This window comes from Mustela nivalis, assembly GCF_964662115.1.
Source record: "Mustela nivalis genome assembly, chromosome: 12".
Classification (NCBI taxonomy): domain Eukaryota; kingdom Metazoa; phylum Chordata; class Mammalia; order Carnivora; family Mustelidae; genus Mustela; species Mustela nivalis.
Window position 1 is genome coordinate 22,606,448 of NC_139031.1, and position 25,952 is coordinate 22,632,399.

Consider the following 25,952-nt stretch of genomic DNA (forward strand, 5'->3'; position numbering starts at 1 on the left):
ACCCATCCCACTTCCTTTGTCTACTTGTCTCTGTTTATCCTGGATAGGATTAACCCCATAGCCTTAAAAATCTGTTTTGTATTTCAGTACTTGCTCTCTTGAGTTATGTGTGTAAAAATAACTAGTGTTTTCTTTTGAGCATACATTATATACTTGGACTAGGGTTTCATAAATCTGATGTTGTGTTCTGCCCCCCCCCCCGTTACTGTCAACCAGCCATCCCTTCCATCCAAAATGTATCAAAAGCAAATGGGTTTTGAAGAGAAGCGGAAACTTACTTTTCACTGTACCTTTTGTACTTTCTGAATTTTCAGGTTATAGTATTGAGAAGTTATTTTAAAAGTGCATTGATGGGGTGCCTGGGTTGCTCAGTGGGTTAAGCCTCTGCCTTCAGCTAAGGTCATGATCTCACCCTCCTGGGATTGAACCCCCAATCAGGCTCTCTGCTCAGCAGGGAACCTACTTCCTCCTCCCCCTCTGCCTGCCTCTGCCTACTTGTGATCTCTCTCTCACTCTCTGTCAAATAAATAAATAAAATCTTTTAAAATAAAAAAGTGCATTGGAGCTTTTCTCAGCTGGAACCCTTCCAGGGTGCTTCAGTCTTGCACTAGGTCAGTTCCCGAACCCAGTGGAATGGCTAATGGTCTCTGCCTTCCAGGTTCCAGGAGCACCCAGATCTCCTGCTAGTGGGTGACATCCCTCAGCCTTGGGTCTGTCTGATAAGCTGACCCGAGGGAAGGTTTTCTCCTGTTTCTGGGAGGACCTGCATTCAGTGTCTGTATGTTATGTTTGCTTTGGGTGTGTTCTGTTATCCTGTAGGGTGCCTGCTATGATTTATTTGTAAGTTTTTAAAATGAATGTCTGTCTACCCCCACTAGACTTCATTCTCCATGAGAGTAGGGAATCTTGTCTTGTTTTAGCTCATCAGTTTTATCCCTAATGCCTGGCACATAGTAGGCGCTCAGTAAATATTTATTGGAAGAATGATTGTGTATGATCTGTGTCTGCGTGTGCTTTAATAGCTGTAATTTGCACACTGTTACAGGCACTGTATAGTGTGACAGATGTCTCATTCTCTGAGAATATGTGTGATATACGCATCTACGTGCGTTCTGTTTCCACTTTATACACGTAAACTGGGTGTCTTTGGTGGAACCGAAAAAAGTACTTATTAAATATCCAGTATGTGTCAGATCCTGGGTGAGACCCCGAGCAAAAAACGACTTCCTCTGCCCGCCGTCGCACTCTGGGATCATCTCCTGGAAATGAGATCTTTTTTTTTTTTTTTTTTTTAAAGATTTTATTTATTTATTTGACAGAGAGAAATCACAAGTAGATGGAGAGGCAGGCAGAGAGAGAGGGAAGCAGGCTCTCTGCTGAGCAGAGAGCCCGATGCGGGACTCGATCCCAGGACTCTGAGATCATGACCTGAGCCGAAGGCAGCGGCTTAACCCACTGAGCCACCCAGGTGCCCCTGGAAATGAGATCTTAAACTAGGTAGGAGCTAGGATGCCAGTCTCCTACAGTGGCCCCGGGGGGCGGGGGGGGGGCGGCGATAGGGACGAGAGGGACCGTGCTGGGATTAGGGGTGGAGCCCCGCTCAAGAAGCTCCGCCCCCGGGCAGAACGGCCCCTCCCCCATTCCGGAACGCTTTTTCCCCCTCCCCACCCTGTTTTCCTCCGGACTCTTTTGAGCAGCGAGCACTTCCGGAATCTCCGGGCCGCTTGGCGTGGTTGGCCTGCCAAAGCCCGATTCTTGCCTCGCGTGCGAGGCCCCGATTCGCTCGTGATCTCGCGCGCCTCCGTCCCCCGGCCTCATGGCCGGGCTGACCCTGTTTGTGGGCCGCCTGCCGCCCTCCGCCCGCAGTGAGCAGCTGGAGGAGCTGTTCAGTCAGGTGGGGCCGGTGAAGCAGTGCTTCGTGGTGACTGAGAAAGGTAGGGGGCGGGGCTGTGGAGGACGGGGCTGGGGTTCCTGGGAGCAGGGTCCGCGCGAGGACACCCTCCCAGACTTCAGCAAGCCGTGGAGTTCTTGACCCGCTCCGGGGAGAAGGGGCTGGGAATTGAGTTTCTTTTCTAGAAGGACTCGGTTCTGGATGAGTCTGACATTTCTCACCGTCAAGGCATTGCCTCAGGGTTCCATAGCGCTTTCCGTTTTCTGGGGGCGCTCACGTACGGTATCTTATTTGGTAACAGTGTTAACATTTAATATTTAATACAGTTAACATTTAGTAACATCGGTGAGGCGTATTGAGAGTCAGCTGATTGCCTGGCACGGTGCTGAATTCCGCACGTGTTAATCGCATTTAGTTTTCCCAACAGTCTTGGGGTGGAGAGTCTGAACCCCATTTACAGACAGGAATCTGGGGCTTGGGGAAAATTTGATAAGTTCAGTTGAAGTTCGTACAGCTTGTACGTAGTGGACCCAGAATTTGGTCACCCGACCCGGAGCTCCTAACCAGTATGTTACTCATTTACCCATTCATTCATTGAGATATTTTTTGAAGGCCTGCTGTGTAGTAGGCACTGTTGTAGGTCCTGAGGATGCAGCAGTGCACCCAAACCAAGCCAAAAAAGTTGCTCTTAAGTCTGCAAGATGGGGAAGACATCCAATTAAACAAGCAAAATATAGAGTGGTAATGGTGGTAAATACTAAGGAGGAAAATAAGTCACGAAGAAGGATGAGGAGTCTCTGTAAGTGCATGTGGGGTGGGGGTCGTAGAGGAGTGAGGAATGGCAGTTTTCTATGGATGGAGAAGCCAGGGAAGGCCTCATGGAGGTGAGGGAGGGAACATGTGTCTCTTCAGGAGGAGGAGAAGGCTAAGCAGAGGAAACAGCAAGCTCAGGAATACTGAAGAGGACTACTGGTATATGGAAGGACTGGCAGGGAGAGCAGGGTGACCAGAGTGAGTGGAGGTAAGAGAAATAGGAGACGAGATTCTAAGGGACCAGATCGTGGAGGACTTACGGGCCATTGCAAGGACTTTGGCTTTTACTGTGAGGTGAGAAACTGAATAGGGAGCAGTAAGTATGATCTGGATTAAAGATTCTGAGGCTGCCATTGGAGAATAGGACAGAAGCAGGGAGACCAAATAGTGGGCTTTTGCAATAATCCAGGTGAGAAATTATGGTGTTGGACCAGGATGGTACAGTGGAGGTGGTAGAAAGGGATTGGAATATGGATATTTTTGAAGGTAGAACCAATTTGCTGATGGATCAGATGCAGGGTATGAGAAAAAGAAGAGTCGGGTCCTATTCCCAAGGCTTTTGGCTTAAGCCAAAAGTGTAATCCTGCTGTATGCCTCATACTCTGTGCGATGCTCATTGCATCACTATGAGAAAGGGTTGGCAAAGAGGAAGGACTGTAAGGATTTTAATTGTAGAGAAGCATTCCTTCCTCTCACTTAGACTTCCAAGGGACACTCGAGATAGGCACCTGATGTTTTATTTAGCTCCCTTCTAAGTCATCAGGCTGTCTCTGAAGGCAGCCGCTTCTTTGTTTTTCAGCAGAACAACTGAAGGGAACTGGCATCTTGTGGACCCCTGTTTCCCTGCATGGTATCTGAGTGTGCGAACAGACACGCTAACTGTGTGCTAATAATCCCTCCGTTGCTAGCTCCTATTTTGTTAATGACAGAGGCTAGAGTTGGGATTGTCCCCATGGCTCTGGCTGCCATACAGGCCATGACACGAGCCTGGTTCTTTGTCATTTTAGGTATAGATATGGGTGTGTGAGAGAAGGGGAGTGCTCTACAGCCGTGTTTCTTAAACTGCAGATCATTACTGTTAGTGGGTTTTGAGTGGGTCATGACAAGAATTTTTTCAAAGATAAAATATATGTATATATGGTAAAGGATTAATATTTATAATTTTCAAAAAGGATTATTTATTTATTTATTTATTTGACAGAGAGAGAGAGAGAGAAGCAGGTTTCCCTCTCAGCAGGGAGCCTGACAGGGGGCTCCATCCCAAGACATGGATCATGACCTGACAGGCGTGTAATGACTGAGCCACCCAGGCACCCCATATTTATAATTTTTAAAACATTTTATTTGAGGGGCGCCTGGGTGGCTCAGTGGGTTAAAACCTCTGCCTTCAGCTCAGGTCGCGATCTTAGGTCCTGGGATCGAGCCCCCACGTCCGGCTCTCTGCTCAGCAGGGAGCCTGCTTCCTTCTCTCCGCCTGCCTCTCTGCCTGCTTGTGATCTCTCTCTGTCAAATAAATAAATAAAATATTTTTTTTAAAAAAGATTTTATTTGATTCTTATTTGTTTATTTATTTTTAAGGATTTTATTTGTTTGTCAGAGAGAGAGAGAGAGAGAGAGAGAGAGTGAGTGAGCAGGTTCCCTGCTAAGCAAGGAGCCCCTTGCAGGACTGATCCCAGAACCAGGATCATGACCTGAGCTGAAGGCATATGCTTAACCAACTGAGTCGCCCAGGTGTCCCTAAGGATTTTGTTTTTAAATAATCTATACACCCAATGTGGGGCTCAAACTTACAGCCCCAAGATCAAGAATTGCATTCTCGGGGGCTCCTGTAAGGCTCAGTGGGTTAAAACTCTGCCTTCGGCTCAGGTCATGATCTCAGGGTCCTGGAATGGAGCCCCATATTGGGCTCTCTGCTCAGCAGGGAGCCTGCTTCCCTTTCTCTCTCTGCTTGCTGCTCTGCCTACCTGTGATCTCTCTCTCTGTCTTTCAAATAAATAAATAAAAGCTTAAAAAAATATAGAATCGCATTCTCTACTGACTGAGGCAACCAGGCACCCCTTTGGTTTTATATAAAGAGTATATATGTTACATTCATTACTGTGGGTTGTCAGAACACTTTGAGAGACACTACTGTCCCGTGCTTGGTGGTTCTGTTCCAGGGAAGAACAGGCATTGAATGGCAATTCTCTTTAGGGTCCTCTATAACTGAAGTGTAATCTTACCTTTTGTCTTATGTATGTGGTCTAAATATAACAAACAAACAAACAAAAACCCCAAAACAACTCTGTTCCCTTTTTAAAAGACTATGTGCTCTTCTCTCCAGATAGTCAGGATGTGTTGGACGGAGTGTTACACTTACTGGGATGGGAAGGAGGGGTTGTGTGTGGGATGAGGTCTTAGTAGTGATGACTTGGGCACGTCAGTGAACCTTTTGAAGATGGGAACAATTTCACAAGATGTTGTGAGGATTCAAGTAGAATGAGAGTGCTTTGTGCGAACAGTGAATGGCATTTATTGTGAGATATGCTTTTATTTTCGTGCTGAACTCCTTCACATTTCAGTGTACTGATCAGGAAGGGCCCTGATTTTTCTTGTTCTGATTTCTGACAGTGAGTGGGCAGGCTTTTGTGAGGAGTGCCAGGAGAAAAACGTTGATATCCAGATCACAGTATGCCTTCCTAGTGCATAGTATCAGCTTTAACCATTTATGTGGATCATCGTCCTGTGTTTGAGGGCTTGTACCCTGAAGTTGGTCCGAGTATAGTTGAAAAAGAAGCAGAGCGTGTGAGCTGTGTTTCTTCTTTGGGTCGTAGGCAGACTACCTGGTCTTTTCCTTTTCAATGCAGTAGATGGCTTAAAAATTTTACTACACAAAAATGTTAAATCAAAAAAAGCATACCCAAAAGGGAAAGGCGAGTTTTTATTTGCAGCTGTTCATGCTTGGTCCTAAATATTCTTCTCTGTGGCCTTTATATTAGTGGAGTCCCATGGAAAGAACATGGGGCCAGTAATAAGGAATTAATTTAGCTACTAACACCCTGGCGCACCAACCAGTTCACTTACTTTCCTCCATCTCAAATTATTCATTTGGAAAGAAGGGATGGTAATATTCATTTTACCTACCTTAGTGTCTTCTGAAGATGAAAGTGAGCTAAGAGATTTACAGCTACTTTGGACAGGTTAAGTTTGATATTGATTGCTAAGGCTTGGTAATAATGGTAATAGTATCTGCAGGCTCCCGAAGCAATGCTTATTGTTTATTGAGGTTCTTTTGTCAGGGCCTCAGGCATCCATTTCTGATCTGCTGATTATTGCCTTGCAGTTCTCAAAGCTACTGTACTTACCTTTCCCACCTTCTCTGGTATGTTCCCATTCTGTTTGATATGAGTTATTCTTTGGGGCTATAATGGGTATCATGGATCTTCCGTATTCTCAAGATTATCAAGAAAGGAGGAAGGGGGCGCCTGTGTGGCTCGGTGGTTTAAGGCCTCTGCCTTCAGCTCGGGTCGTGGTACCGGGGTCCTGGGAACGAGCCCTGCATCGGGTTCTCTGCTTGGCGGGGAGCCTGCTTCCTCCTTTCTCTCTCTCTCTCTGCCTGCTTGTGATCTCTGTCTGTCAAATAAATAAATAAAATCTTAAAAAAAAAAAAAAGAAAAGAAAGGAGGAGGAAGACAAGCTAACACTGAAGACAACAGATTAGAAGAGGAAGCCTAACAATTTCTGAACAAAGTGGAGAAGGGGCCATTGATGCCAACTTTGTTTCTATTCTTCTGAGGATTTTGGCAAACTGATAATAGGATGGTCTGGCAGTATATCTGCTGGTTAGGACTTTGAGAATTTACTGGGTTTTAAAGAGAGAATTTAGTGTTTTAGGGCTCTTGACTAACCGTGCTCCCCCTCCCCCTTCATTGTTCAGGGAGTAAGGCATGTCGAGGCTTTGGCTATGTCACTTTTTCTATGCTGGAAGATGTTCAGAGGGCCCTCAAGGAGATTACTACCTTTGAAGGCTGTAAGATCAACGTGACTATTGCCAAGAAAAAACAGAGGAACAAGTCCAAGGAAAAGGGGGAAAATGGTGAGTTTCTAGTAACTGAAGAGAATTTTCCCTCAAGTGGGAGGAAGGGGAGTTTGGAGAGGGGAGATGGGCGATAGCCTCTAAATTTAAAACTTCCTTTAATTTCCTTTTGATGTCCAAAATCATCTAATGTGTATTATTACCCATTTTTGTCTTTTATTTAATTCAAACTTTGGAAATCTGATGCTCTTGGGTGTTGTCATACTTAACCCTTGGGAAATGCTAGTAGCTTCTTTTTTTGCTAGTAGCTTCTTTCCTGTGATCAGGGATGAGACTCGATCACAGATTTATTTTGTTGCCTCTAATTTTTTAGAAAATTCAGAACCCCCAAAGAAGGAGCTGAAACCTAAAAAACCCAAACTAGCAGATAAGAAAGCCAGATTAATTATTCGGAACCTGAGCTTTAAGGTGAGTAACTGAGAGCACTGACACTACCTGTTCTGTAGGCTGTTGGTACTGATTGGTGGAGCTCCTCACCAGGATAGTATCATTGGACCTAATTCCTTCTGGGCCTGAATCTTAGCCTTGTTGGATACAGAAAATGGGCCTGTATAAACAATTAAGGATTGTAAGTGTAAAGGAGACTTCCTTTTGGGGAGGGAGGAGGGGAAGAGCTCTTTGATATCTATCTTCTTTGTTAGATCCAAAGCAAGGTGTTTTGTGTTTAGAAATGTTTGATGTCCTAGTCTCAAAAGTAAAAAAGGAGTGAAAGTATTCAAGTTCTTTGTAATGCGCTAATTTAATGTTTGATGTTTGATGTTTATTTTTTGTGATAATATCTTTTCACTTGTGGCATCAGTGTTCAGAAGATGACTTGAAGACAGTATTTGCTCAGTATGGAGCTGTTCTGGAAGTAAACATTCCCCGGAAGCCAGGTACCGGCAAACTTTCATTTGCTGTGGATTAGGTTAAGATTATTTAACATAATGGTGTTTTTCCATTTCACCCTTGAACTAACTGATATTTGACATAGAAATACAGGGGGATCTGGGTGGATCAGTCTGTTGAGTGTTCATCTCTGGATTTCAGCTCAAGTCACGATCTTAAGGTTGTGGGATAGAGCCCCAAGTGGGGCTCACACTCAGCATGGAGTCTGTTTGTCCCTCTTCCTCTGCCCCTCCTCACTACCATGTGTTCTTTATCTCTCTCAAATAAATAAAATCTTTTAAACAAAATAGAAATACAAGGGTCATGTCATACTCCTTGTGAGCCCCCGATCACATGACATATATAAAGTATGAGGCACAGTGCTTGACACATAGCAAAAACTCAAAAATAATGCTTATTCCCCCAGTGGCATTTTTAGTTAGATCAGAACAAATTTTAAAAGACATTTTAAAAGAAAATGCATTTCTCCTCAAGCTTGAGTCAGGGTATACTCAGCAGGAGAACAAAAGCTATTGCTCTGGGCAAGGAGCTGACTTGTTGGCAGGATTTGGGTCATCTTGCCAGCCCAGGTTGCTGTAATGTCCTTGGTGTTTGTTGGCTCCCCACCTGCTGTCTCTAACTTCTTTGTACATTTGCACACAGATGGAAAGATGCGTGGTTTTGCTTTTGTCCAGTTCAAAAACCTTCTAGAAGCAGGAAAAGCTCTCAAAAGCATGAACATGAAAGAGATAAAAGGTAAGTTTTCTGTACCCATACCATTCACCCAGATATTTCTGCTGTTTTGTGAATTAACACAGTAACCCACTTTCTACATTTTCAAAAAGGTGTTTGAATTATTGAGAGTCTTACTGCTAATACAGAAACTGTGTGGTGAAATATTCCTAGTGCTTGATCTTAGGGTTAAACTTGAAAGAACATATACCATTGTTTGCTTTTCTCTTTGGGTGATGAGTGTGCATTTAAATCCTTAATGAAAAAATGTTCCTGAAATAATCACTGATAGATGCAGGTTTTGCAGGTTTCTCTGTCTTGGTGGTGGTCCCTCTTCAGCACCCGTCAGCATCAGTCAGCTGTTGAACTGGCTGTGCTCTTTTACTAGATTCTAAAGAAGGGCTTGTCTTGGAGACTTTGTAACTTCTGTGCAGAGTGCAAATTATTCCAGAGCCTTGTTTTGGCTGTTGCTTAGTCTAATTAGAAACTTGTCTAACTGGAAACACTGTTCCCATCCTTTCTTTCTTTCTTAACTTTTTTACTCTCTTATCCCAGGTGTGGGGGCTGTGGTAGAAAGGCAAAATAACTGTTTAAATTGATAAAAAAGTTTAAGGGTTAACAAGGGTAGGCAACTCTGAGCTTTATTTCAGGACCAGCATTCCCTGAATTAGCAGTTTCTTTTGTCTGTTTTGGTTCTGTCACGGTATTCAATGAATAGGAAGTCATTTACAAGCGACATTAAAAAGAGGAAGACCTTTCTGATGCTACTTTTCTGTTTGCCAGGACGGACAGTGGCTGTGGATTGGGCTGTGGCAAAGGATAAATATAAAAATACACAGTCTGCCTCTGCCCTAGGTAAGATGTGGTTGTATTGGGTAAGAGGGGTTATATATCCTGAGGTGGGTATGGAAACAGCTCTACCTACGGTAAAATTATAAGGGAACCTGCTTGTCAGTAAGAATACTGGGTCAAAGGTACCAAAATCACAAAACTAATGGAAAGAATGAGACTGAGAATTAAGAGAAGCTCCGAGTTCCTGTGGGCTCAGAAGTGAGCCCAGGGCTGTTTGTCGATTCATATTGTACCATCTGGTGATCTGGTCTCAAAACATAGGGTCTTTTGAGTCTAAGCCCAATCCTGGGTATGAATGTGAATGAGGAGTGGGACCTGAGTTCATTGTCCCCTCTGCTGGCTGTCCTTTCCCAACTTCTCATAAAATGATGGAATATTAAGAATAGAGAAACTTAAAACTTGAGGGTTTTTTAGAAAGCAGGTAGCTTTTAAGCCACCAGGAGCTCTGAGAACAGAACTCACCAAGATGACAGTTCATGGCTGGTCCCCTGGGTGAGCATCGTGCTGGCTGTGGTGCACAATGACAGACTGTTTGCGGAGGCTCAGTTGCTACTTCTCTCATTCAAAGCCTGATTAACCTTCAACCTTCTGATGAATGGGACAGACTTCCAGGGAGTCTAGTGATGAGGGGTTTTTGTTGTTGTTTTTGTTTTTTTCTCTCATACTTTCTCTTACATATAGTGAGAAAAATAGTTAAAGTCCTAGTCCTAGTGTCAAGGAACTGGGAACTTGGGTTGTTAAGTTAATTTTGGATTCTTTTTTATTTTTTTAAAGATTTTATTTATTTATTTATTTGACAGAGAGAGACACAGTGAGAGAGGGAACACAGCAGAGGGAGTTGGAGAGGGAGAAGCAGGCTCCCTGCAGAGCAGGGAGCCCAATGCAGGGCTCAATCCCAGGACCCTGGGATCATGACCTGAGCTGAAGGCAGATGATTAACCCACTGAGCCACCCAGGTGCCCCTTAATCTTGGATTCTAAATGAATACCTAACTTTCTTTATCTCTGTTTGTAGGTGAGGAGAAGAGGCCTGAACCTAAACATCAGGAATTAGGTAAAGAGAATGGCAGGGAAGAAAAGGATATGGAAGAGGAAGAGGGAGAAGAGGATGACACAGAAGAGGAAGAAGATGAGGAGAGGGAAAGGGAGGAGAACAAAGAAACAAGGGTGACCAACAAGCCTGCAGAAATTCAAAAGAGGTAAGCAGCTCAGCTTGTTCTGAGACAACAGAGGCAGATGTAGGCTTGTCTCTGTGAGGGACAGTGATGTCTTCCCTGCCCCCTTCATGGCGGAGGTGACGTGTGTAGTGACAGTGGACAGACCCCTCCAGTAGCCCAGATCCTCAGTGCTGAACTGTGCCATTGCAGAGCAGTCCGGAGGGCCGCGCCTGGCGAGAGCAGTGAGGAGGAGCTTTCTGATGACGACAGTGACCTGGGGGAAAGAGAGAGTATCGATGGTGGAGAGGAACTGGCTCAGAGTGATACCAGCAGTGAAGAGCAAGAGGACGAAGGTTTGCCTTTGCATTTAAAACCAGTTACTGGCAAATGTGTTTCAGTTCAGTGCATGCCTCTTTTTAAATAGACCCTAAGGTGTTCTGTCAGATTTATGTTTCAGTGCTGAAAAGGATACCTTTATATTCCTTCTCAAGGTTTTTGTTTTGTCTTTTAAATACATTTGGAATAGTATTTGAGGGTTACAATTCTCAGCGAATTTAAAACCTGGCTTAATGCCGAGGTAGTACTTCTGTCTTGCTTATCCAAGATGAATGAAAAACTGGATAAACGGGATATTGTATCCTAACATCAAGTGGATTTTAAACTAACTCTGACGAGTTGAGATGGGGCTAAAGGACCTCTTGGGGCATTTTGTAAAACTGTAAACAAACTGTAATCATCAAACATTCTTTATAAAGAATGTCGAACATGAACTCAACTTATTTGTTGAGGGCGGCAGGTCATTACAGAATGAGGAATGGTCAATAACTGGTTCTTTAGGGTTAAGTCTGGCATGTTGGCTTGGCCATACAAAAAATCTGAGGAAGTAAGCTTTTTCCATGAGGAGAGAATGGTAGACACCTTAGCATTAAAGAAGCTTCTGTATTGGTGGGATTATGACCATTCAGTAATCAGATTCATCTCTTGTCATTCTCTACTTTGAAAAAATTATTGGGCTAATTCATGATAATGGCAGAAAACTAAAAAGACTAGTGCAGGAGAATGTCATAGAGAAAGAAAAGTTCCTCTCCACTCCCCCCGAGAGTAACCACAGCTGTTTCTTTCACACTATTTGAGAAATTTATGTATATGTAAGCACATATGTCTATTTTTATTTTTTTATTGTTTTTTAAAGATTTTTTTGTTTATTTGACAGAGAAAGAGAGAGGGCACAAGTAGGCAGAGATGCTGGCAGAGGGAAGGGGAGAAGCAGGTTTCCTGCTGAGCAGGTTGTGGGACTCAGCCCCAGGACCCTGAGATCATGACCTGAGCCAAAGGCAGATGCTTAACCAACTAAGCCACCCTGGCGCCCCTATATGTCTATTTTTAAAAACATTGAGTCTTCCTTTTACCCAGGTCCTCAGCCACTTAGGGCCCCTCCCCAGAGACAACCAGTGTAATACTTTTATAAGCGGAAACACACGTGCATGCACACACACGTCGAATATAGTGTTTATTGTTTAGAACATTGTTTTTCTTTGTACTTTAGATGTGCAAGTCTCAAAGAAAAAGAAGAGGAAATTACCCTCTGACGTGAATGAAGGGAAAACTGTTTTTATCAGGTATGTCTTTGTACCTTGGGAACTGCTGTTTGTGTTGCCGTCACAGGTTTTTTTCTCCTTTTTTCTTTTCTTCTGTCTCTCTCTATTTTTGTAAAGATTTTGTTTTTAAGTAAGCTCTACACCCAGAGTAGGGCTTGAACTTATAGCCCGGAGATCAAGAGTCTCATGCTCCAGTGACTGAGCCAGCCAGGCACCCCACCTTTCCCTACCCCGGTACTAGTTCTGTTAGGTAGACCAGAAAATTAGATGCCTTTAAAACCATTGATACATCTGGCCATAGGAACATAGCAAACGGTGAGAATAGAGGAGAATCAGAACTGCACACACAAGATAAAGAGCTGGGGTCTCCAGATTTTGTCCGCATTTACATTTCCTTTTTTGTAATTGAGGTAGCATCATTTGGAATAAATCAGTTCTTCAACTATTAGAAATGTCTTGCTTCTGGCTTTTGTTTTAGGGGAAGTACTGGGAAGGGGTGATGCCACTGCCACTTGTCCCAGATAATTTTTCTCTCTGCCTAACTTACCTTTTAAAGTATTGTTCAGAATAAAATAAGACATCCATTTGTTTCCAGGAAAACTTAAGGAGGCAGTCAGGTGGAGATGGGTTTTATTTCATGTTGCCGTTGCCCTTTTAGTGCTACTGACTGTGGCACATCGGTCATTTCACAGAGTCAGGATATCTTAAGGTTACCCCAGGCGTGCCTTCTTGTCCTTTCTTAAGTGCCAGTGTGCTAGGGTTATTTGGGTCTTATTTTATTTTTTTTATTTTTTAGTTTTTATTTATTTATTTGTTTTTTAAAAAAAGATTTTATTTATTTATTTGACAGAGATTGCAAGTAGGCAGAGAGGCAGGCAGAGAGAGAGGAGGAAGCAGGCTCCCCGCTGAGCAGAGAGCCCGACTCTGGGCTCGATCCCAGGACCACGGGACCATGACCCGAGCCAAAGGCAGAGGCTTTAACCCACTGAGCCACCCAGGTGCCCCTGGGTCTTATTTTAAAGATGTGTATATTATCTTCCTATATAGTCTTTTAAGGTTGTTTTTATTATCTAAGTAACTTGTGCTTATTGTAGGAAAGTTAGGAAATAAATGAGCAAAAAGACACAAAATATATATTTTTTAAAGATTTTATTTATTTATTTGACAGAGAGAAATTACAAGTACACTGAGAGGCAGGCAGAGAGAGAGAGAAGGAAGCAGGCTCCCTGCTGAGCAGAGAGCCCGATGCGGGACTCGATCCCAGGACCCTGAGATCATGACCTGAGCCGAAGGCAGCGGCTTAACCCACTGAGCCACCCAGGCGCCCCAAAAGACACAAAATATTAACCTTACTGATTACTCAGAGAACGCCCCAAAACATGTCCATATCAAAGACGAGTTTAGCCTCCACAAGCTGCGCTTTAGCCCATTCTCTTCCTTCACAGCTTGTCTTTTCATAGTTGTTCTTACTGTGTTGTTAGGAATAGCCATATCAATAGTTTTGTATTTGTAGAGGATGCTGTCTAATGGGAAGGAGGAAGTGTCATACTTAGGAGCCTGTGACCTTAATACCAAGGGTACCATGCCTTACTATTTCTACATCTTTTAAAGAAACTTAGGAAAGTAAAGGATGGGGGAGAGAAAACTATACACAATGAAACAAATTAGGAGAAGTGACATGGCTAGGGTATGTCTTATTCCAGAACATCTGTTTTGTCTCGGTTACTTCATAAGATGGAATTGTTTATGGGGTTGTTAACTGAGTATAGAGAAGAAAAATTATAAATATTTATTGGGGACCGTTTTTTGTTTCTTTGTTTTTACCCTGGAAGGATGTGCATAGCTGGGGAAATGAAAGATCTTTACAATGTATTGAAATTTGCTAGAAAATCTTCCCACATTTTTTAATCCCATCAAGAGAAATAAGTGTTTTTCTTATTTTGCACTTACCTAGTAAACTTTACTGTGTTTGCTTTTGAGTCATTATTTTGAAGGATTTTCTGACATTTGTAAAGTTTTAACTGAAACCTGGATTTTACAGCAATGCAGAGAGGAAAATGGGTAATCAAGAGAGACAGACAGACACATGCACACACTTGACTTTTCTCATTGGCCTGCTGTAAATCTTTTGGTTGTAATAAGAGAAACTAATTTTGGCCACGTAAATGGAAAAGTGGGTTTGTTGGATGAACATTTGGTGATTCACGGGATCAAACTGTCGAAGAACATACCTGAAGGAGGAGATGAAAATCTGAGATGTTTCGGGCCCCAGCTGTAGGAGGCTGTGGGTCTTTTCTCTGGGAACATTCACTGCCTTTTTTTTTTCCCTTCTCAAGGCATAATCTGTATTCTGTAAATTGCCTTAATCTAAATGTACAGCTGTGTACATTTGTACAGTGAAATTTTTCATGCATATATATCCATGTAACCACCACCCAGATCAAGATAAAGGACATTTTCAGATTTCCGCTTCCCAGAAGTTTTCTTTGGGTGGGCTACTGCTATTTTGAAATAAATCTGCATCAACAGCTTCTGGCCTTTGTGTATGTCTGTTCAAGTTTTAAATCCTGAGGGAGAGAATCTGATTGACATAGAAAGGCCAATCAATTATGGCCAAGGTGCAGAGTCACATATTAGAGGCTGGGCCACTGGGGGCCTCCCCTATGTATTGTTGCTATTTTTGAACCACAGGGTGGTCATAAGCAAGAGTACCACTCAACTTGGTGTCTTACTCACCTTGTACTAGAACACAGGATCTCACTTTAGTAATTGACCTTTCTTGTGACTTGACTATCTTCCATAGAAACCTGTCTTTTGACTCAGAGGAAGAAGAACTCGGGGAGCTCCTCCAGCAGTTTGGAGATCTTAAATATGTCCGTATTGTCTTGCATCCAGATACAGAGCATTCTAAAGGTACTTGTTGTCAGCTTGTCAGGCCCTAAAAAGGTAGAGACTGCTGCCGTGGACACTGACTAGGTTACTTGAGGGCATAATGTGTGCCATTGTGAGGGGCCTAACAGTCCATCCAGCCCAGGTTTCTGTGGCCCGTAGAAGCACCAAGGACATTCTGAGGTTGTCTTCTAAGATATCAAACTCAGCATCTTTAATGGTGCTGCCAGCCACAATTTTGTCTAAGCTTTTTAAGCCCTTGCTTATTTACTTTTGGGTAATGAATTCCATTTGTTGTTCTCCTTTGAATTTCAAATGTGATAGCATCTCATGGGTATTAATCATTCCACATTGCTTGAAATTACTGGGATTTTTTTCAGTTGCTTTTGTTAGAGATGGAAGCTAACAGAAATTTTGTTGCAATGGCAACAAGTCAGAAGGAAAGCTGTATATAGCAGGACTGCTGCCTTAGATTTTTCTCCCTAAAGCTATTTCTTTTGAACTTTCAAGGATCGGCCCCAGTTCATTCTAGAGTACTGTTGTTAGGGGAGCAGCATCTTTTCAGTCTATTCATAATCTTTGATTTCACCAACTGCAGTCATTCTCCTAAAGCAGTGAATTCTTAATTCATTCTGGTTCTTGCTTCCTTTGAAATCTAGCAAAAGCTATGAACCCTCTCTCTCTCCAGAAAAATGCCACTCCTGAGGGTTTGTGGGCTTTCTGAAATCTATTCAAGGGGTAAGAACCTCTGTTCTAAACCTTACTTTCCAAATTGATGAGACCTGATCATTTTTGGTTTTCCCTTAGCCAAAAAGATATAAGTAGGGCAGGATGATGGAAAGAAAGATGAACTGCTTCCTGGAGATTAGGGATCTAATTGTAGCTGAGCCATAGACCAGCTGGGTGATTTTGGCAGAGTGTTTAACCACTGCAGGCTTCAGGTTCTTATCTGTAAAATGAGTAGGTTCAACTAGAGTAATCACTTAATGTGTCTTTAGCTCTAATAGTCAGCTATACCTCTTGGACCTTCTCCATTTCCAGTATGTTTTTGGAATTGGAAACTAGAATTGCATAGAATGTTCCTAGTACTGTAGGATATTGCATTACTTTGATATCTTTTGTTTCTTTTTGAGTGCGGTAGTGTGTTGGGTTGGTATTTTCAAAGTGTAGTCAGTAGCTGACTTGCTCAGTCTCTTGATCTATTAATGTTAGCTGAGAGTTAATGATCTTAATAAGTATAGTTTTCATTGTTATTAGTTTTTAAGATTTTATTTATTTGTGAGAGAGAGAGTGAGCACAAGCAGGGGGAGCAGCACGCAGAGGAAGAAGCACTTCCCTGCTGAGCAAGGAGCGTGATCTGGGACTTGATTGCACGACTCTGGAATCATGACTTGAGCTGAAGGCAGGTGCTTAATGGACAGAGCCACCCAGGCATCCTGCATTTTTTTTTTTTTTTAAATACATTGTGTGTTTTTTTTTCTTTTTTGAAGATTTTATTTATTTATTTATTTATTTGTCAGAGAGGGAAAGAGAGAGCAAGCACAAGCAGGGAACAGCAGACAGGGAGAAGCAGGCTCTCTACTGAGCAAGGAGCCTGATAAGGGACTTGATCCCAGGATCCTGGGATCATGACGGAGCTGAGGCAGATGCTTAACCAACTGAGCCACCCACGTTTCCCAAATACATTGTCTTTTTCTAGCTCTTATTAAATTTTTTTGCCTACTCACAAAGCCTTGGCCACCTCCTACCAATATCCAATGTCAACATGCCATTTTGCTGTGAAGGAGAGCAAAAAATTATTTGTAGACTTTTAGGGAAGTGTTAAGACTAAACCCAGTACTGACCTAGGGATTTCCAGTGTTAAAATTCTTACCACTCAGAGAGAAGTACCCATTTTCTTCATATTGGATGAATAAGCTGATCTGTCAGTTAGAACATCTTCCTTCCTTTCTTTTTGTATTGTTTGTTTCTTCCTATTGAGTATCTCTTAATGCCAGACACTATGGTAGATGCTAACAGCCTAGAAACATAGCCCTTACTCCTGAGGCATTTCTTCTGTTTGAGAAGATGGCATGTGACCAGCACTTTAAAAGAGAGATGTGATTGGAGGCCCCGTGGATGGGGCACTTGGCCCTGCCTGGAGGAGTCAGGAAACACCTCACCTGGATGGTGATTCTTGGGTTGGCCTGCCATGTGTGTTATCTCAGTCTGCTGCCGTTCATTCTTGTAGAGGGCAAAAAAATCAATCAATGCCCCAGTAACTCTAGGAAATATGATTTTTTTTCATATATGAGGGAATATTTAAATTTGTATAAAGGAATACTTGTAAAATATTATGAAACTTGTATTTCTTTTTTGGAGCCTACTGTAAGGTAACTTTTTTCCTTTGCTGACAAAAACTGCTTTTTATCAATATTAGAAATGAGGGTGGGTTGATTGACTTTGCATTTAACCAGTGATAGGTTAGCCTGTGCAAATTTGAGGGTATGAGTCAAGAATTGAGCTTATGGCTTTCTGGTTCACTGCTGTATTCATGTGATAGAGGCCAGTCTACCTATATCTGATGTCTCCCAGGTGGCTTTGATGACAGTGAGATTCTGTAATTAATTTCAGGTTAAGTGGTTCCTGCCTCACTTTTTTGTCCTCTAAAAAGCAAGCCAGTATTTAAATAATGCTGATTTAAGTGGAATTTCTCTACCATATCCTGTGGCTTTTTCTTACTAAGGAGAGCAATGGTGAGACTAAAGTTCTAAGAAGCATTAGAAAAGATGAAGTAATAATAAAATTTCATTGTAAGCATGTGTTTTAGCTATCTTTGAACCTTCAGTGCATGGCACAGTGCCTGTCTCCTAGCACCTGGCTGCGCCCCCTTCCACCCTGTGTCAGGCTGCCACCGTTTGTAGCATCATTTTCGGCATCCTTGCGGGCCTTGGTAGTTTGGCATCTCACTTAATTTGTTTCTCCATGCAGGTTGTGCGTTTGCCCAGTTCATGACTCAGGAAGCAGCTCAGAAATGCCTTGAAGCTGCTTCTCCAGAGACTGAGGTAAAGAGGACATTTGACCCCATAACTTAGGGCATAGTGGCTCCTAGCATCTGCTGTTTATACCCAGCTTTATTAGTACTGTCAATAATGCCATAGTAATAAAGCTGACACTTACTGAGCACTTGGTATGTGTTAGGCACTCAGCTTTACATGTACTACCTTATTTAATCCTTACATCAGTTCTATAGGAGTATGTAAGATAATTACAATTATTATACCTACTGGAGTGCCTGGGTGGCTTAATCGGTTAAGGGTCTGACTCTTAACTTCAGCTTAGGTCTCCATCTCCAGGGTCGTGAGTTCAAACCCCATGTTGGGCCCTACGCTGGGCATGGAGTATACTTAAAAAAAAAGATCAGTTATTATACCCATTTTATAAATGAGGAAGCAGGTATAATAATGTGTCTAATGTTTATTAAGCACTGTCTGTATGCCAGCCTCCATCATAGGCTGATAACATGAAAGGTTGGGACAGGAAGGGATTAAGGTCATCTATAAAGTGGAGTAAATGAGAGAAGATGTATGGGTGATGGATTTTTCTGTGTATTCTAAAACCTAGTATGTATTGTTTTGAGATAAGTTATCCTGTATTGCCATTATCTCTTACATTCTTTTAAGTAGAATTAATACTACCATGTTATTAGCTTTCCTTAGAATTTTAAAAAAATTGGCTATATATGGTTTTCCTCAATTTGGGCTTACTTTGGGCCTATTCAACTCCCATAAAATAAATTACTACTAACTGCCCTCAGTATACACGTGGCCTTTTGCACAGCTCTACTAGGTATTAGGCTTAGTGGTCCATTTGCAGCTGTCGGGGCTAAAACATCCTATGGGTTGGGCTCCGTGGCATAATTGGGATTTGCTGTTTTCCCTTTCCTTGGCATTCCTTGTCAAGTGCTTAGTCTCTACTCATTATTAATTTTAAGAGAGAAGGTTGCAATCTGTTACAGGGTGGTGGGCTTAAACTGGATGGCCGGCAGCTCAGGGTCGACTTGGCAGTGACCCGTGATGAGGCTGCAAAGCTCCAGACAAAGAAGGTGAAGAAGCCAACTGGAACCCGGAACCTCTACCTGGCCCGAGAAGGCTGTGAGTAGTGGAAGGGAGATGTGAACCAAGCTTCTGAGTGGCGGGTGCCGTGCTATGACTGTGACCAGCAATAGTATGTCTGGGGGCACGTTTCGGATTCAAAACCCACATGTCCTCGTCAATAGTGTTACATTATTATTCACTCGAGCAGATGGGGCTTTCTGTTAGGAAGCCTTCACTCAGTTTGTGGTTTAGCCAGTCCTATTCTCCTTCCTGCCTGCTTGCCTTGAGACCTTTAGATTAGAGGATTAGCAGGGCAAAGAGGGAGGAAAAGCTCAAATTACCTTCACTTCTTGTCAAGATTCCTGATAGTTTTTCTGAAGGAGTTGAAAATTATGACTAAAATTACTCTTTTGAATTATTCATAGATTTAAAATGTGCACCCAGTACCTTTCCTTTAATGTCAGAAAGATAATCAGAAATTAGCTTCAATTAAAAAAAAAAGCAGAAGATTCCCTTTCTCTAGGTCATATGGTATTTGTCAGTCTACCTGCTGCACAGCTGCACAGCCCAGACTAGTGATGCAAGGTTTTTTAGCCGTTGGTTCTAGGCCTCTGTATGGCCAGGTGGCTGTTTTCAGGTTGGCTTAACTCACTGCTTAGAACTGACCCCAAGTACATGAAGAACGGTAAAATTCTAAGGGCAGGTTATAGGTGGAGCATTTTGTATCCCAAATACCTAAAATGTACTTGTTTTCAGAACTTCCTCTAGGCCTTTCCATCTGATGTTGGACATACACATGGAGATTTGTGAGAGGAGGGAAGGAGAAGAAGAACAAATTCACAAAATGTTCAGTTTTAGTCCTTGAGAGCAGCACAGAGCTGAGAACTTAGCCCTGTAGCCTATTTCTGGACCTACCCAAATGCCACTATGTCCTGGCCAGCATAGTCCTCTGGGCCCTGTACAAAGAGCTTGCATCATTCAAATCACATTCCTCTTGTTGCTCAGTGAAAATTCCCTTGCTGATGTCTTGGCCTTTTTCCCTCTTTTTGCAGTGATTCGTGCTGGGACTAAGGCTGCCGAGGGTGTGAGCGCTGCTGATATGGCCAAAAGAGAACGGGTGGGTAGATTAGGCACCAGCCTTCAGGTTCTGCATGACTTACTATAAATCAATATATAATGATTATTGAATGCTGGAGGTGCCTGTCAGAGAGCCAAGCATCAGTCACAGACCCTGCTTGCTTGCGGTCTTGTTAGAGGGAAGCATACAGGTGAAACCGCAAATAACCCAACATTGTATATCATATAATGTGAGCGTTGTATGCCATTAAAAGGACTGGATCTTATTCTTTAATTTCCCAATGCTCAGCAGTAAATGTTTGCCAAATAGTATGCTTCTACAAAATAGAATAGACACTTAGAGGCTAAGGCTATATATAATTAGATGTCAGTGTAAAGGCAGAATGACCTAAGAGAGGAAGATCAGAATGGGCTGGAGTTAGTAGGTAAGGAGATAGATGTGGGTCTTAGAAGCAAGAGTTAAGATGTCCTTTTTTGGTAGGGGGTTATGTCCAGATTATAAAATCCTCTTAGGAAGACTCCATATCATGGGAGTTCCCCCTGATAACTGATACTGAGTTTCTTTGCTGCTTAGTTTTTCATTTCCAGTAATTTTTAACTTTTACCCAAGTAGTGTACTTTCAAAATAGCTAAGCCATCCTAGAATGATAAAGAGGCATGATCATTAAGAGAATGAGCTTTGAAACTTGAAGGTACAGAAGATGAAGAACAGAGAAGAGAATGTAGACACCAAGAGTCATTGTGTTTTTCCTTTGTACAGTTTCTAGTCTTGTGTTCACAACTTTTTTTGTTAGTGAGCATCTGGAAATCATGGTATTTAGAGAGCGTTGTATGCCTTTTTCTGATCATGGTATGATAGTGAAACATTTAATTTTCCCTTAGAACAAATTTTTCTAGCAAAAAGCTCAGTAAATTATAAGCATTATAATTCACAGCAGGCACAGTTTTTCCTGGGAGAAGAATCATACTGTTGAACTCAGGCATGAGAGCCTCTTCAAATAACCCTTTAATACTCATTTTCAGAGTATCTTTATTTTGTAATTTGTTAGCACCTTTATCAATTAAGAACAGCAGAAATAAGACTTGGTAAAAGAAAAAGTTTAATTTAAAACTCTTTTTCTACTAATCTGATTTTTAAAAAACATACCAGGAGAAGAATGTTGTCCTCTTACTTTAGCAAACGTTGCCCTGGAACTGGTGTTTTGTGCAGCATAGTTGAGTCCAATACTCTAGAAGCAAAATTCATTTCTGTGGTCATGGACATTCTTCTGCCTCAAGGTGGCAGAGTTGAGATAGCATTCTATCAAGTATTTAAATAAATTCCTTCTCGTTTTGGAAGGACTAGATAATTAGCTTGAGTTGGTGGGCAGATAAGGACTGGGCATAGATGGTAATCACAGTATTACTTATTACTTGTTTTGGGCTGCGTTTCGAGTTTGGGATTTTTTTGTATATTCCCTCATTTCAGCCGCACATCAGTGCTGAGAGATGGGTATTTTGACCTATGGTTCTACTTTGTAGAGGGGAAAAACTGAGACTTAAAAAATTTCATGTAACTTCTCCAGTTAGAGATGAATTCCAATTTAGTCTGTTTTCTAGAGCCCATGATTTTACTACTTAACCCCCATCTTGCCTCTCTGTACCTTTCCTAATCTAGTCATCATAAGACTGTAGGTGGGTGATTTCCTTTCTTTTATCTATACGTGTTGTTGTTGGATGGGGACTGGTGATCACAGTTCTTTCCTTTTGGAGAATTATGAACCTGCATTTTTAAAGGGTGGATTGTATTGTTAACAATTTGGTGTTCTTTCAGTTTGAGCTGCTGAAGCATCAGAAACTCAAGGACCAGAATATCTTTGTCTCCCTGACCAGGCTGTGCCTGCACAACCTCCCAAAGAGTGTGGACGACAAAGAGCTCAGAAAGCTGCTGCTGAGTGCCACCCGAGGGGAGAAGGGGGTGCGCCTCAAGGAGGTGAGATGGGCCCTGCCCACTCCGAAGTTTGATTCTCATCATGGGTCAGACTGAGCAGTTCAGACTGTGCTGCTAGCAGACTGACAGTTTCTTTTGCGTGCATTGTCGACAGATGAGGCTGGGTTTGGCAGTTTTCATGTGTTTGTTTTCTCTTCTTAGAACTGCCTTTCACATGCATTGTCCAAATTGCAGCAGAATGTGAGGAAGTGTCTGCCCTCGTGAATTAATTTGAATGCTTGCTGTGTGCTCAGCATCATAGCAGGTGCTGTAATGTTAATTTTCTCACAGAGAAAATACTCTGCGTAGTTTGCTCTTTAGAAGGACATTTTAGTGCCATTTAGGCTCTTATTGTATGAAAGTGCTGTGTGGCAAGCACAGAGAGCCATGGGGGTCTTGGACAGTCGTATTAGACAAACACTGGATTCATACCAAGTCTCTGAGTACAAAGACTTCCCTGCCCCCCCACCGCAAGCCTTTGTCATGGCACTTACTGTTACACCGTCCTGTCATTGTCTGCTGGTCATTTCTTCCGACCACACTGAGCTCTTTGAGAGCAGGTAGGACATTGCTCCCAGTTCTTGGCAGAGTACCTGGAACATAGTAATCTCTCAATCTGTATTTACTGAGTAAGTAACACAGGCAGTATTATAAATCTACTTTGCTCTGATTTGTGACTAGAAACTGTTTTCCTAATCCTGGAAAACCTCTTCAAAATGTATGGCATTGGTATTTGGGGAATTACATGAGAGAATGTGAACATATCAGCACATATCGGACACCACTCTTAGTAAAACTGTTCAAAGTGTTACTGGCATAGAGGTCAGTTGTGTAATTTCTCATATCAGCATCCACAATACTTAGTAAGTGCCGATACACATTGAAAACCTGTCATCAGAAAGGGAAATTTTGTTTTTTTAAGATTTTATTTATTTGTTTGCGAGCAAGAACAAGCAAGAGAGCACAAGTGGGGAGCAGCAGAGGGAGACAGAGGGAGAAGCAGTCTCCCTGCTATGTAGGGAGCCCGATGCGGGGCTCAGTCCCAGGACCCTGGCATCATGACCTAAGCCAAAGGCAGATGATTAACCCACTGAGCCACCCAGATGCTCCCAGTTAGGGGAATTTATGTGTTTTACTATATTTGTGTTGTATTGAATTTTCTCTTTACTTACTTTTTAAAAAACTCCCACTATTGTCATTTTAAGGGGACTTACTTTCTTCCTTCCTTCCTCCCTTCCTTCCTTCCTCCCTTCCTTCCTTCTTTCTATCCCTTCCTCCCTTCCTTCCTTCCTTCCTTCCTTCCTTCCTTCTATTTATTTATTTATTTGAGCAAGAAAGAGAGAGAGTGAGCATGAGAGGGGAGAGGGTCAGAGGGAGAAGCAGACTTCCCACTGAGCAGGGAGCCTCGTGCGGGATTCAATCCTGGGACTCTGGGATCATGACCTGAGCCAAAGGCAGTCACTCAACCAACTGAGCCACCCAGGTGCCCTCTTTTTTTTTTTTTTTTTTTTTTAAAGACTTATTTATTTATTTGGGAGGAAGAGTGTGAGCAGGAGGGGCAGAAGGAATGGGAGAATGAGAATCTGAAGCAGACTCTACACTGAGCATGGAGCCCCATGCAGAGCTCACTCTCACTATCCTGAGATCATGACTTGAGCCAAAACCAAGAGTTGGATGCTTAACCAACTACACCACCCCAGCACCCCTTGAATTTTCTCTTTAATTCTTTAATATGTGTAGATATAGAATCTCAGCAAGATGGTAAACTTCTTGAGAACAGGAACCTCATGTTCAGCTTTTTGTAACTTCCCCATAGTACATGTCCCAGTTGTAGGGACAGCATAGGTACTAGAAGTATGTAGAAGTAGTTACTAGCAGCATCCATGTATCTAGATGTCTCTATTACATCAGAACTATGGCTTTCAGGAGTAATGGCATGTAAACAATCAGTTTTTCCAATATATGCTACTACAGTTTGGTATTCTTGATGCCCCCGGACACCTATTACATTCAGCTTAAGGATTTAAGAAAAAATCATGCCAGAGAAGATCTGAGCTCTGAGCAAAGCCAGCGGAAGCTTCTTCCTGTAATCCAGAGGCTATATGTTAGGCAGGCCCTTCCCCATGCCTGAATGTTTTTCTTAAAGATTTATTTATTTATTTGAGAAAGAGAGAGAGAAGGGGCAGAGGGAAAGAAGCAGACTTCCTGCTGAGCAGGGAGCTTGATGTGGGGCTCAATCTCATAACTCTGAGATGATGACCTGAGCTGAAATCAAGAGTCGGATACAAATAACTGAGCCACCCATGTGCCCCTAAATGTCTTTCTTGACTAAAGCCATCAAGCCTTCTTTTCCTTTTCCTTTTTTTTTTTTTTTTTAAAGACTTTCTTTATTTATTTGAGAGAGAGAGAGTGAGAGAGAGCATGAGAGGGGAGAAAGTCAGAGGGAGAAACAGACTCTCCATGGAGCTGGGAGCCTGATGCAGAACTTGACCCCAGGACTCTGGGATCATAACCTGAGCTGAAGGCAGTTGCCCAACCAACTAAGCCACCCAGACACCCTTGTTTTCCTTCTTTAGTGATTTCCTTCCTGAGTGGCTTCTTCAGGGATGAGGTCTATGGACAACACTTCAGAATCTGTGATAACCTACACCGTTTAAAGTAGCATATACCTCTCAACTTGCTTGTATTGTCCACAGTTGACTGTTAAAATGAGGGGGGGAGCGTACTTTATTTACATGCTTATTTATAGGTTTTTGTTGATCTCTATAAACTCTTAGAAAGCCAGGAAATATCTGTTTAATTGCTTTTGTGCTTTCAGTAGGGGTGTTCTAATAAGACCTTGGTAAGCGTGACTTCAGTGTGACTGCTGTGGCTGATCGGATGAGGGTTCTTTTCCAGTCACCTGATTTCTCAGTGAGTCTGTTCGTGCTCTCATCCTGTAACCACGGCTTCTTTCTCTTGTTCTACTCTTAGTGTAGGGTGATGCGAGACCTCAAAGGAGCACTTGGGAAGGTGAAGGGTCAGTCCCTGGGCTACGCCTTTGCAGAGTTCCAGGAGCACGAGCATGCCCTGACAGCTCTACGCCACATCAACAACAACCCAGAGATCTTTGGGCCTCTGAAGGTGAGCCTCGGCCTCTGGGCACACCTGTTCCTCTGAGGGCCGTTTGCACAAAACTATTTCTCTCCTTTATGTCCCATGCCCTCTGACTTGTGTGTGGTGACAAAGAGTAGCCAATTGGTGGAGGGAATAAGCAGTGATTCAGCTGATAAGATTAGAATGAATTGGAATCTAAATTGGATAGACTGTGTGCGGAACGGCCCCTTACTTTTAAGTAGAGTAAGTGAGCAGGTGAGCGGGCAGTGGTGGGGGACAGCTCAGCTTCTTGCACTCAAACATATAATGAATGATATTCTCTTTCTGACCCAGAGACCAATAGTGGAGTTCTCTTTGGAGGATCGAAGGAAACTTAAAATAAAGGAACTGAGGATTCAGCGCAGCCTGGTACAGAACTGAAATGTTTTTCTGTTTTTGCCTGTATTCTTAAAATTGTGGTCAAATACACATAACATAAAATTTATTACTTTTAAGTGTAGTTCACTTAAAACAATTTTTGTTCAGACTACATTTAAACTCCTATTTTGTTCAATTTGTGGTTCTGCATCCTTGAAGTAGGTCTTTACCCCATTAGGTTACCCTCTACTCTTAGTTCCCCAGAACTCTCCAGGCCATCTTCTCTGCTGGCCTTCCTTGTGATAGCTCTGTTGAGGGGAAAGGAAGGAGAGAGGAGAGTCAGGCTAAGGTTATTAGCAGTGAACAATACCAGTACAGTGTTTTGTGACATACCTGTCAAAGGTAATGGCCCACATGAAAGTTTACATTGCTGTAGATTTCAGCTGTCTATGCCATGATTCTTCTTCTTAGATGTGATGCCTGATAGTTTTAGTATTGTTTTTA

The 25,952-nt window shown here is 42.5% G+C and overlaps 1 protein-coding gene across 1 annotated transcript in view; it reads left to right on the top strand.

Moving 5' to 3' along the window:
• Window positions 1-1,681: 1,681 nt before the first annotated feature.
• RBM28 (RNA binding motif protein 28) overlaps window positions 1,682-25,952 on the top strand; it is a 30,944-nt gene continuing 6,673 nt past the window's right edge. Inside the window, exons 1-16 of the mRNA XM_082692411.1 lie at window positions 1,682-1,934; window positions 6,621-6,779; window positions 7,093-7,187; window positions 7,579-7,654; window positions 8,310-8,402; window positions 9,162-9,233; window positions 10,245-10,428; window positions 10,597-10,739; window positions 11,933-12,005; window positions 14,788-14,897; window positions 17,844-17,917; window positions 18,871-19,006; window positions 20,002-20,066; window positions 21,840-21,998; window positions 24,969-25,118; window positions 25,425-25,499. Of these exons, the coding sequence (XP_082548537.1) occupies window positions 1,817-1,934; window positions 6,621-6,779; window positions 7,093-7,187; window positions 7,579-7,654; window positions 8,310-8,402; window positions 9,162-9,233; window positions 10,245-10,428; window positions 10,597-10,739; window positions 11,933-12,005; window positions 14,788-14,897; window positions 17,844-17,917; window positions 18,871-19,006; window positions 20,002-20,066; window positions 21,840-21,998; window positions 24,969-25,118; window positions 25,425-25,499 (1,782 nt within the window). The 5' untranslated portion in view covers window positions 1,682-1,816. The remainder of the gene's footprint in view (window positions 1,935-6,620; window positions 6,780-7,092; window positions 7,188-7,578; window positions 7,655-8,309; window positions 8,403-9,161; window positions 9,234-10,244; window positions 10,429-10,596; window positions 10,740-11,932; window positions 12,006-14,787; window positions 14,898-17,843; window positions 17,918-18,870; window positions 19,007-20,001; window positions 20,067-21,839; window positions 21,999-24,968; window positions 25,119-25,424; window positions 25,500-25,952) is intronic.